Raw genomic sequence first — 13,425 nt, 5'->3', positions numbered from 1 at the left:
ACTAGTGAATCTGGCACCGGTAGTTCGTCAAGAGGCGTATCTGATCCAGTGGCAAAGACTGAGGCCAGAGAAATTCTCTGGTAATTGTGAAGCATGGGACGCACAAGCTTGGTTTAAGACAATGGAGAGCATGATAGAACTATTGGACTGGCCTGAGCATGAAAAGGTCAAATGCGTATCATTCTGTCTCATGGGAGACGCCCGAATGTGGTGGGACAGAGTGAAAGTGAAAAGACCAGTAAACCAAATGAGTTGGGCAGATTTTGAGACGGAATTCTTCGAAGAATTCTTCCACACTCGGGTGACAAGTAGGCACTATGATGAATTCACCGAATTTCGGCAAGGTGACCTAACAGTAGAAGAAGCGATGAAAAGATTCAACCGCTTGGCACGACTATGCCCGGAATTAGTTAGGACGGAGGGAGAAAGGGTCAGGCTTATGCTAAAGATGCTCAGACCCGAGATAGCACTTAATGTGGCCGGCGGAGTTAACAGGCCGCGGACCACAGAGGAGTTAATTAGCAGTGCCCTGAATACTGAACACTACCTGAAGGCACTAGGCAAGGACAAGAAGCAAGCTCAGATGGAAGAACTGGAAAATATCAAGGCCAACTGGAAAGGGAACCACGGTGGAAAGGGAAAGCGACGGAACGACACTAAGAATGGTCCGTCCAACAAGCAGCTCAAGTTTTCTCAGTGCAATACATGTGGGAAGAAACATCCAGGAACATGTCGTACGAGCACTAATAAGTGTCACAACTGTGGGATAGAGGGTCATAAAGCAAAAGACTGTCGTAAGGGCAAAATTAAATGCTACGACTGTGGACTAGAAGGACATCTATCTAGAGACTGCCCTACCAAAACTAAAGCACCACAGTATGTTCTGAATCAAGGTGGTCCCGCAAGGTTACACCAACTGCAGACTTCTATTGAGGGGCCTTCAATGAGTCAAGGGAGATTGGAAGCTCCACCAACGTCTAAGGAATCTGAGCAGAAATTGTCATTCTAAGTTCGGGGACGAACTTTCAATAAGTAGGGGAGATTGTAACACCTCTAGAAAGCCTAGATAAGAAAGTAAGGATAATGAGAGTTTGAAGGTAGTGAAAAGAAGGTGTAAATATTCTAAGTTGAATATTAAGATGGGAAGGATTTAGATGATTAAAACTTTATGAAAGAAAATAAAGTTGAGAATATAAATCATCTATATTTATAATACATGGAATTAATGTAAACAAAAGGAAGGAATATGAGATAATATATATGTGTATGAAATATTTATGCATAATGCATAATATGGTGATATATGAATTATTATGTACAAAAGAATATCAATAATATGTTAGAAGAGAAATATGATTGAACCTTGGACCTCTTGTAAGGAACATGTATAGGATATCAAAGGGGATAGGAGAATTATTGATAAGGAGAAAAAGGACTAAGTAGTTAAGAATAAGAAAGGATTCTTTTTACTTAAAAGGAAAAGGAAGTAAAAAGAAGTAAAAATATACATAACCAAGTTTTGATCCTTGGTTCTCTTGTGGATGCATGCATATGTTAACCAAGTGTGATAGGAGAGGATATTGTAAGAGGAGAGATAGGAATTTTAATTAAAGGAAAGAAAAGAGAGAAATTAAAGGAAAGAAAAGAGAGAACTCAAGAAGCATTTCTCTAGAATATTCTTATCATTAAAGAGGAGAAATAAATAAGGAGGATGAATCAAGTCAAGTTTTCCTATCCTCATTTTAGTATAAATAGGCATGGAGGGGTGACTTCATCCTCAACTCACTCTCCTCCTCTTCTCCTAGAGGTGCCGAGACACACCCTCTTTTCTTTCTTTCTTTTTGTTGCCGAGCAACACAAGAGGAAGAAGCCTCCTCTTCTTCCTCCTCCTCTCCACCAAAAGACCTAGCCACTTCTTCCTCTATTGGTGCCGAGCAAAGCAAGCAAGGAAGAAAGGTCCACAAGCAAGTTCTCAACTCTAGGAAACTTAAGCAAAGAAGGTAAGCTTCCCCTCACCTGTGGTACAAGGCTTCTTATGTATTTTCAGATTTTTTTATGAGGATTTTTAAAGCTAGAAACAAATTTAAGAAAATTCGGATTCAAAAGGGTTTTAATGCTCTCAGGTTTAATTGGAATGTAGAAAATTAGTTACATGATATAAGACATGTAAGATCACAAGAGTCCTAGCTTGTTTATGATCCAATTTTGTGTATGATGTTCTTAGTAACTTTTGCCATGATATTTACTTAGGCTTTCCATGCTTTAGGCCACTTAAGAAACCTAGCTTAAGGACTGGTAGGTTTCGGCCATGAAGGAAAATAAAAGAAAAATGGAAAGAAACCTAGGAAATGCTATACATAATGAGAAGAAATGAAATTATGTTATGTAATATGACATGATATGTTATAACATAGGAAATGCTATACATAATGAGAAGAAATGAAATTATGTTACGTAACATGCCATGATATGTTATAGCATAGGAAATGCTATACATAATGAGAAGAAATGAAATTATGTTACGTAACATGCCATGATATGTTATAGCATAGGAAATGCTATACATAATGAGAAGAAATGAAATTATGTTACGTAACATGCCATGATATGTTATAGCATAGGAAATGCTATACATAATGAGAAAAATGAAATTATATTATGTAATATGCCATGATATGTTATAGCATAGGAAATGCTATACATAATGAAAAGAAATGAAAAAGGAAATGCATGAAAGATTGTTAGGGACATGATATGATAGTTATGCATGATAAGTTATTTTTGTATGGTTTGTACCAAGGGTGGGCTCCATACGGGGTCGATGGAGTAAGACTCGGGCCTCGTCAGTAATGGGCCTCTGAGTGCCCTAGGTCGATGGAGTAAGACTCGGGCCTCGTCAGTAATGGGCCTCTGAATGCCCTAGGTCGATGGAGTAAGACTCGGGCCTAGTATGTATGCATGGTAGGGTTCAAGACTTGCTACCTTGGACCTACCTATGAAGCGCGCGCATTATGTATGTGGTACAAACCGGGATTCCCTCTGATGATGATATTAATTTCAAGTACTTATAAGTATAAGTTTTCAAATTCATGATGCATTGCCTACATATGTGCTTGAATTATCTGATGATTAGATATAATGTCATGTGATATTATGATATGAATATGAATATGAATATGATACCCTTGTATGTCGTATGCTTATGATACCTCGCATGATATTGATATGCAATGATATGAATTCGGTTTTAGTGAGTAGGAAAGGAACTTACTGAGCCATGAGTGCTCATAGCTTACTTTCCTTGTATCGCAGATATGGGGGACGGATATTCGGAACGACGGAGCAGCAGGAGGAGCAGATAGTGATGTGTGTGGTGGTGGCTCGGCAAGAATGATTCGGACAAATTAATATTTTTAATTATATGATCAATATATGCACATTCGAACTAATCAGAATATGTGATATCATGCTTATTTAAGAAAAAGGAATGATTTAAAATTTTCCGCTGTTATAGTATAACTAAAGCATGTACGTAAGTAGTATAAGATCGTAGCGCCGCCCTTGGGTAAGAAGGGTGGGCGTTACAGGTGGTATCATGATGCATTGCCTTGAACTCACAGCCGAAAAGGGGGATCTAGGGTTTCGGATAGATGTGAATCCCGGCAGCTTTAGTTATATCATCCCATATGTGAAATAAGCATTTCCTGTTTTGCCCATTATGTATAATGCTATACATAATATAATGATATCAAAGGGGATAGGAGAATTATTGATAAGGAGAAAAAGGATTAAGTAGTTAAGAATAAGAAAGGATTCTTTTTTACTTAAAAGGAAAAGGAAGTAAAAAGAAGTAAAAATATACATAACCAAGTTTTGATCCTTGGTTCTCTTGTGGATGCATGCATATGTTAACCAAGTGTGATAGGAGAGGATATTGTAAGAGGAGAGATAAGAATTTTAATTAAAGGAAAGAAAAGAGAGAAATTAAAGGAAAGAAAAGAGAGAACTCAAGAAGCATTTCTCTAGAATATTCTTATCATTAAAGAGGAGAAATAAATAAGGAGGATGAATCAAGTCAAGTTTTCCTCCCCTCATTTTAGTATAAATATGCATGGAGGGGTGACTTCATCCTCAACTCACTCTCCTCCTCTTCTCCTAGAGGTGCCGAGACACTCCCTCTTTTCTTTCTTTCTTACCGAGCAACACAAGAGGAAGAAGCCTCCTCTTCTTCCTCCTCCTCTCCACCAAAAGACCTAGCCACTTCTTCCTCCATTGGTGCCGAGCAAAGCAAGCAAGGAAGAAAGGTCCACAAGCAAGTTCTCAACTCTAGGAAACTTAAGCAAAGAAGGTAAGCTTCCCCTCACCTGTGGTACAAGGCTTCTTATGTATTTTCAGATTTTTTTATGAGGATTTTTAAAGCTAGAAACAAATTTAAGAAAATTCGGATTCAAAAGGTTTTTTTTTTTCAATCTAGGAATACTTGTATAAGTCCTCTCTTCATGATGATTTTTCTATGTCTTGTAAGAAAGCTTTCCCCTATGTTTTTATACACATATGATGCATGATCAGAGGAGTATTTAGCCCTAGAAATTCAACCAAAAATATTGTAAAGAGGTTAGGAAAAATTATTGTCTAACCAAACTAGTGCAAGGTTCCCTCTATGAAATGCTAAGGACCTTTCTATGGTTTTCTTGCTTGGAAATTAATTGGAACCAAAAGAAAACTCACTTGTATGCTTCGGACCAGAAAGGTTAAGGGTTAGAAAGACCTTCAAAAAAAAAAATTAAATAAACATGCTCCTATGATAGGATATAAAGTTTCTTAAAGGGTGTTCACCTTGCTAGAAACTCATGAACTTTTTTTAGGGTTTTTTTTTCGGCTATGATAAAAGGGATAGCTTAGATTAGCCTAAACAAAAATATTAATATGCTCAAGACCTCTGTGATATTATGAAAGTTGATTAATGCTCTCAGGTTTAATTGGAATGTAGAAAATTAGTTACATGATATAAGACATGTAAGATCACAAGAGTCCTAGCTTGTTTATGATCCAATTTTGTGTATGATGTTCTTAGTAACTTTTGCCATGATATTTACTTAGGCTTTCCCAAGTACCCTTAAGATCATCTAGAATATTCTTTCCCAAGTACCCTTAGGAGAGTGTCTCTTATTATGATATAATGGCATGTCTTAACCATTATATCATCCCATTCCCTTGGATGAATATAATGGTTAAGACATGAGATGTTACCATCAATGAAGTTTGGGGTTCGAATCTCAATAAAGGTGAAATAAATGCATTAGGGTCGTATCAAAATTCCTTGAGATCCTAGGTAAAAAAAATTAAAAAACTAAATTTTTAATATATTTTTAATTTTCTTTAACATTTTTTATTTAGATTTGGGATCGAAAATAATATTTTTTTTAAAAATATTTTTAAAATTAGTTATTAAAAAGAATTAAATATTATTTTTTTTAAAAAATAATTTTTGATTTAAAATTTAGTTTTCTGACAGATATTTTGATAATAATTTTATTTTTTATTAATAAAATTATTAAATTATTAAATCTTTTTAGTTAGAATGTTAAATAGAGTTTATTAATTTTAATTTTAAAAAATTAATTTTTACTAATATATTTTAATTTATATTTTATAAAAAAAAATTCTAATTATATTATTACCGAGAAATAAAAAAAAGAGCGAGGAAGAAATATTATCGACAAAGAAAAGAAGGACGTTCTCTTCAAGTATCGGTGAGGAAGGAGAAACATGCAAAATCATTGATGAAAAAAAGAAAAATGCACAATACATTGATGAGAGTTATTAGGATTTTTAAGAAATATTGAGGAGAAAAGAATTTATTATGTTTTATAAGAATAATATTACTAATTGTAAAATAAAATGGGAATCGGACTAATAATAAAAAAGAAAGAAATATGTCAATTTAAAAATGAATTATATTTAAGGTAGAATAAAATCTCATATAAAATTATGATAGGTAATTAATGATGAAATAAAGATAAGTACAACGTATAAATAGGAAGTGGAATCGATAATGAATTAATTGACAAGGTGTCATGAATGAATTAACAAGACATTTATAATTAATTAATATTAATGGTGCTAATTTAATTTTTTCAATATCTTTAATTAATTAATCAATGAGCCCAATAAAATTGGGGCTCTAGGCATAAGCCTTAATGACCTATACCTTGAGTCGGATCTGGTCATTATTTCAAAGGTTAATTGTCGTCCGTGATTTACCTCCTCCGTGTTGACACTGGGATAAATTAATGGAAATATTAGGAATGAACGTATTTATCTTTTACCATCAATGATTCTGATCATCCGGACCAATTATGCTTCTCAATTTTTTGGGAATCGGAATCGGACCGATTTTTTTTATATTGAAAGATTATAATTCTGAGTGACCAATTGGAAAAAAAAAGATTATTTTAATATACAGACTAAGCCCTTTTTAGCATAGTTTAATATGATAAATTTTATGGTAGTTTAGTCAACCAACGCCTAAAAGTTTTTAAATCTCAAATCACACAATTTAAATTTCGAATTATCAAATTAAGCACTCCAAAATATCCCTCAGCCCTTCCTTATGAGATCTTATGAGATAGGGTTCTCTGTCCCAAAATTTCCTTGTCCTCCTATCTCACTTGTCACAGGCAATTGATTGCCTGCGGCCTTCGATCGTCGACGAAATCTAAATTATACTAGAAGGTGAATTTTGGAGGTCGTTCTTAGCATGATCATGGTTAGAATTTGACAACGGAGGAGCAAGAGCCCGAGTCGACGGTTGTAATTTCACAATTAGTTCGATCATAATTTTGGAACCACGTAATAGGTAAAAAATAATCATAATTTAATCAAACTAAGTTCATTAATGATAGTAAAAATTTAATAATCAAATCAAAGCATACTACTAAAATTTTTATCTAAAATATTTTAATTAAATTTTAAGGATCAAAATGATTAAATAATATTATATTTTAATTTTTTATATTATTTAAAATTGCAGAGGAAAAAGATATTTTTAAAATGAAATATATCCTTTGATAAATTTTAATTTCTGTTACCTCTTTTAATAAATATCAAATTTAAACGCGGCTTTTGGTTAACCCGCCCGTTAAATGCGTACACCAGAAGAGTGTAACATGTACTCCTGCAAAACGTGACGACTTTAACGTGGACTGGCGCCGTTATCAAAACCCACGACCGACGCCAACAACCACAGAGCAGGGCGTGACGTTACAGAAGAAAGCCCATGGCGTGTCTGAAAACCTTCCCTAATCTTCACCGCCCTCGCTTACCCTTCAGATCCCTCAGCTCTTCCCCTCGGCTCTTTTCCTCACATCATCTCCGCCCCTCCGCCACGCTATCCTTCTCCTCCTCCTCCTCCCCCAACACCGCTGCCATGTCTGCCGTCTCCACCGTCGAGCACGTGGTCCTCTTCAAGATCCGGGAGTCCACTGAACAGTCCAAGATCGATGCCATGATGTCCGGCCTGCGATCCTTGGTCTCCCTCGACGTCGTCAGCCACCTCACCGCCGGTCCTATCCTCCGCCACCGATCCTCCGCCGCCTCCGCCGCCGGGTTTACCCACTTGCTTCACAGCCGCTACCGATCCAAAGAAGACCTTGCCACCTACTCCGCCCACCCCGCCCACGTGGCTGTCGTCATGGAGCTCGGGCTCCCCATCTCCGATGACGTCATGGCTGTTGATTGGGTCGTCGATCTCGATGGTCCGGTGGTGCCACCGCCAGGGTCGGCGATGCGGCTCACCCTCGCGAAGCCGAAGGAAGGTGCCACTGCGGAGCTCATGGAGACCCTCTCCAAGGTCAAGGCCTCTTCACCGGCCGCGGTCAGGCAGGTGAGTTTCGGGGAAAATTTCTCGCCGGCGAGGGCCAAGGGGCACGGCGTGGGCCTTCTGGCGTTTTTTAGTAGCCTGGAAGAGCTCGATGCGATGGATGCGAGACAGAAGGATTTGGTTGATTCGGTTAAAGAGAAGGTCAGGCCACTTTTGGAGAGCTTCATTGTGCTTGATTTTGTTCTTCCGCCACCTGACGATGCTAGCCTTTGATGCTTTTTCACCCGAAGTCCACAGAGGTTCATTCGAAACTCCATTTTTTGTCCGATATAATTGAACTTTCAAATGCCAATCTCCTCAAAGAAATAATTTCCTCTCCAAAATTGTATATTTGTAGCACATATTTTTGGAATTATGCTGAAGAGATTAATTTTATCGATCCTTTCTATTTGTTAAACAATCTTGAACAAAATTGGTCTTAGAAGAATTAGAGTTTTGATTACACAAAAAAGACTGGCTTAAAGCTCGTCAAACTTTGGGATTGGAATTTGAAGCAACCTCTATTAACAACTTAACATTACTTATTACAGGGAAGCAACTTTGGTAGTGAAAAGGGATTGATTGCATTCCTTGGGTCAAGCGATGTGCATTGTATTTATAAATTACAATCCGACTTCCCTCAACATAGACTAACAAAGACTTGTTAAAGTTACAACTTAAAGTTTTAATGGCAACTACACTTATTTTCCAAGTCCTTGGATTATATTTTTCCTGATTAATATACATATTTAAGATACTTGGGCTCAATATAAAATTACACTTTCAATCATTTTGTTTGTAATCTCTCTCTCTCTCTCTCTCTAAATCTCATTTGGAGTTGAATCATAGACTTTGATTTTTTTGTTCCATGGTGACTCTGCTTCTTGCTTAGTTAAGATGGGAGGGGCCACTAGCTACACCAAGAAAACTTTAGTTCAGGGATCTAAATAACTTAGGTAATACTAATGATGGAACTTTACATAGAGCTTAATGGAGAGATATCAAATATAACTGACCAAAATTAGGTTGGGCACAAGCTCACATTCACGGAGTTGTGTCAAGTCACTAGGCATTACTTGCCATTTAATACAATGCCCAAGCCTTTTAGTCTAATCTGAGTAGCTTGCAAGCTGTTCATTTGTGCCTTGTTTGTTACTTTAGATGTCTTTTCTATAAAAGAAATGAGGGAGGAGAAGGAGAAAAAGATCTAAAATTCTGTGTTTTCTAGGATGGATGGAAAAAATGCTTACTCATCTCTTTGTATGGATTAGGCTTAATTTGTCGTTTTATTTATTTATTTTTTAGGTTGTATAAGATTCAGACAAAAAGACAGTAAACTCTACCTGCTGGTCTAGTTGGTAATGGCCTCAAATTGGTGCCTGTGTTCCTCACTTTCAATCGTCAATGGAAAAACATATTGGCACCTTAGACCATCACATTTGTTCATGTGGTACTATGGATATGGAGCATTGTAGCTTCAACACTTCCTTTTAAGGCGGGGTGTACCTCTTTCCATTCCAAAGTAATTTAAGAAACCCAAAATGCCAAGATTCTTTATTGGGAAAGTTTCATGATCTTAACCATGTACGATTGAAGGGAGGAAATGACTCATATTCTCTTTCATTGCCTTGAATTCCAAGTTTATCAAAGTTGAGACATTGCTTTTGAGACCATGTAGAAATTGGGTGGAGCCACTTCGTCCCAAAATCACTTGTCACTTGGATGGAAATACCTTATTATAATACTCACATCATGGATTAGGCAGATTATAGGCACAACCTCAGCTAATTGTGACCCTGCTCCACTAAACCCATACCTAGCCTAGCAAATTAGAGTTGGCGCCAATCCATACCCTAGCATAGCCCACACATATTTGCAAGATTCAAAATCTTGAGTAGTGCTAAATTTTTAGTTTTTGACTGGAATAATATTGGTTTCTATCATGCTAACATTTTGATGTATGGTGCCAATGGAGAATTGGAGGCGGAGGAAGAAAGGAAGGAGATAAAGTAAGAAAAAGAAGATAAGGCAACCATGTACTTAAGTTCAAATTTTGTGTTCCATCTAGAAGGGTATAATATTGATATTGTTTTTTGTATGACCATGAGTTTAAAAAAATAATAATGGGATTTCAATTCATCTTTACCTATATTATAGCATGCCAAAGGGTGTCAAGTGTTGGCATGGCATGTTAGTCATCGACATGATTGACACAACACAAGAGATATTACTCGTGCTGAATAGTATTGAGTTTAAGAAATTTATTGAAATGATACATTTCGATCGTGCCACATAACATGGTATGAAATTTCAAACCATCCATGTTTGTCTCAAGCTCATAGTTATTTAAGGCGTGAGACACCCAAAAGCGCATAGATGCTATGGGGCCTGAGGCGCATTGCGCAAAGTGAGGCACACACCTTATCAAAGTAAGGCGCTCTGTGTATAAAATTTTACAATCCAAACATATATAGGGAATTTCTATCAAAATATTTCTCTAACAAAACTATAGTCCATAAAATATTAAACAATAATGTAAATATGCACGCTTAAGGCGTAGGTGCAAGAGGCTTGCTTGGATGCACCTTGCGCCTTGGCGCAGCCAGGCGAGCACCTTTAATAACTAAGTCTAGCTTATATTTAATAATAAAATCTGAGGTATAGAAAGGCTAAGAAGAGGGCTGAATAGATGGAGAGAGCAAAGCTGTACTAGGCATGTTGTGGGACAAGTAAAAGGACCAAGAGTTTAATCATGAGGGGACAAATTCAAAATGTCAAATAGTTATTTATGGGCCAAGAAGTGCTAATTCTGTAAGTTTTATTTTACCAATGTGGTTCCTTGGTTGGACTAGTGATACTGCTCTTAAAGAAGCTCAATGACTAGAAAAGACCTTTGGAAGTGGACTATAGATTTTTGCTGATTCATTCCTTCAAAATTTTCATAGTTGATCTGTAAGGATTTCAAATTTTGTGAATCAGCCTATGCTATTTTCCTAACAGTTCAATCCTTAAAAAGGTATAGGGAGATATACTAGCTAAACTTTTAGTTGATACCTAGGTTCCAATTTTTCTTCAAGACCCAGTTCATATGTACAGCTCTGTTCTTGAAGTTAATCCTACTTTCACTATTATTAGCTCTTTGTATGTGTAGAAACAATTTCTGAATAACATGGCATTGACAAAAATCCCCAAAATGTTTCACTTGAAAAAATTAAAATGATTGGAAGAGCTTGCTTTACAAACTATATATATTCCTACTATAATTGGAGCAATGTCACTGCATGTATGTTGTAACTCGGATTCAGTTGCAAGTATGCTGTAGTTTTCAAAAGTTTATACGTGGACAATACTCAATAGGGATGTTGAATCATGAGGGTCAACTCTTAATATTGATTTCAGAGTGTCAATGTACGGCATGAGTCTAAATAAAAGTTCTAGTATCACATCAATGGTTTGTTACATACAACTTCATGATCTATCTGCAAATTTTCCATCATAAATAGTTTTCTTTGTTTCTCCTAGGACTTCATATGCAGCATGCTCCTTGTCTCCTGGAAAATTCCTATTTTGTTACATGTAGCTACTTGAAAGTTACATATGTCCATCAATTACTATATGTTCTTATTTCTTACAGTTGAAATAATCTTGAGATCTTCTAAATTCTAGGAATTTTCCAACAACTTTAATGAAGTGTCATGGTCTTCCTCTTGCAGTCTCTCAGTAATCAAGGAAGCTTCTGATGGATTTTCTGCATGTTGTCCTACAAAATAAAGGCATCGTGTTTGGTTCTTTTCCTGATTTAGGCAAATATTATTTATCCTTCCTAAATTGGACTGAACATTTCGTGTCCAAGATTGTAATCTCTGATGCCCTAATTCTGGATCTTGTGCCTGCCTTGTCACCCATCAATGGAGGTTGGTTGCAGTTTTTTGTTAGAGAAATGAAGATTGCAGCAGGAGAATGTGAATATCATTTCTTCTGTTTTACATAAAATGATATTAAATGGTGATAAATTTTTTGCTCGACTGTAATAACTCTTATCTTAGCAGTTATATTCATTTTGATACAAAAAATTGTAATCCAGATAGGAGTTAAATTGCACCACAGATATTTAAGACATCACAGTCATCCCTCAACAGATGCCTTACACTTCAATACAAACCCGAGAACAAAAGAAGCATCATAATCCCACAGGAAGACCCTCCAAATCTATGTATCCAGCGAGGGTAAAACGACTCGAACCTCATGATCCTTTTGTCGATGAAACGAGGCTGATGGTGAGGACTGGAATTATGAACACAAAAAGAAGCCAAAGGGACAGTGATATGCTACTCTCACGATAATCATCCTCTGGCTCAGCAACCTGTCTTCCAGTCCATGTATAATGGCGATAGCACAGCAAGAAGTGCCAGTGTGATGGCAGCAAGCTTCACAGTGGAACTATTAGTCTTACCCATGCAGCTTCTGAAGGTAGAATTTTCTGGACGACTTTTTGTGGTCTAGAGGATGCACCACTTGTATTTGTGGGTGGATCATGATCGTGATCTGGCCGTAAATTGTTACGATCCTTTCTTAGATTCACCGTCCCTATCAGGTTATAATTTTTATTCGGAGCGGATGGTCAGAGGCCGCTCGAAGGATATCCTCATTCGGTGCCCAGTAACTTGGCCACTTATCTATCACCGGAGGTCTTCGGGCGGTCTCCGACTGCCTGTTCCGAAAAAAAACTATAACCTTATGGGAACGATCAACCTAGGAAGGGATCACAATAATTTATAGTCAGATCGCGGTCACGATCTGATCACAAATACGAATGACACATCCCCTAGATTATAAAAAAATAATCCAAGAGATATGTGCTCGCAGCTCTGGAGGTACGATGATCCTCTGCCTTTAAGCTATTGAAAAGGTCAATCTCCAAAGATAGTCGCAGTTTGCCTCACTCATAAGAGATTGCATTGCTTTCCCAAATGTGTTAGTGATTGATGGAGTCAGATGCTTCAACTAGTGGAAGATAAGGTCCTGGAAATCCATAACAGAGATTTTATGATTGACTTAACTATCTCGCTATGCAATCAGTGTCTGACATGCCTATGATCAAGAATAACCTAATACAACATTTTCTACATCCTACAAGATTACTAGTTGATACGCCATTTGACAAATTGAGCATATGGTATTCAACCAAATGTGCAGTTTATTCTCATGATGAGCATCGGGTATTCATACAAATTGAGAATAGTCTTTAGGTGCCAACTGGTTTAAGTTTCAATACAAGGTATATGTTCTTGAAAAAACCAGCTGGAAAAGTGAGTTTTTTTTCCTTCTCATTATTACTTGAAATAAGCAGTGGTACATTAAAGTTTTAAGGGGGAGATAATTGAAGAAGAAATGGGCTTAGTGAATGCGATTGATAAATGTAGTTTCATTTAAACTAGATCAGTTGATATATATATAGATCAGTTTCAAACAAACTCAAATTCATAAAAAAAAAATCAAACTAAGCTTAAACAATCATTTCAAAAACTTGATTCATTTTAAATTCGACACAACTCTATTTAATT

General features: G+C 36.6%; 1 protein-coding gene across 1 annotated transcript; it reads left to right on the top strand.

The window, feature by feature from the left end:
• Nucleotides 1-7,226: 7,226 nt before the first annotated feature.
• Nucleotides 7,227-11,886, top strand: LOC122024824 (stress-response A/B barrel domain-containing protein UP3-like). Its single transcript, XM_042583541.1, has 2 exons — nucleotides 7,227-8,121; nucleotides 11,575-11,886. Exon 1 carries the CDS (start codon nucleotides 7,280-7,282, stop codon nucleotides 8,093-8,095), a length of 816 nt encoding a protein of 271 aa, XP_042439475.1. The 5' UTR covers nucleotides 7,227-7,279; the 3' UTR covers nucleotides 8,096-8,121; nucleotides 11,575-11,886.
• Nucleotides 11,887-13,425: the final 1,539 nt, after the last annotated feature.

The sequence above is a fragment of the Zingiber officinale genome, chromosome 9B (assembly GCF_018446385.1).
Source record: "Zingiber officinale cultivar Zhangliang chromosome 9B, Zo_v1.1, whole genome shotgun sequence".
In the NCBI taxonomy this organism is placed as follows: Eukaryota; Viridiplantae; Streptophyta; class Magnoliopsida; order Zingiberales; family Zingiberaceae; genus Zingiber; species Zingiber officinale.
The sequence above is the reverse complement of the archived record's forward strand: the minus strand, read 5'-3'. Positions and strand labels throughout refer to the sequence as shown.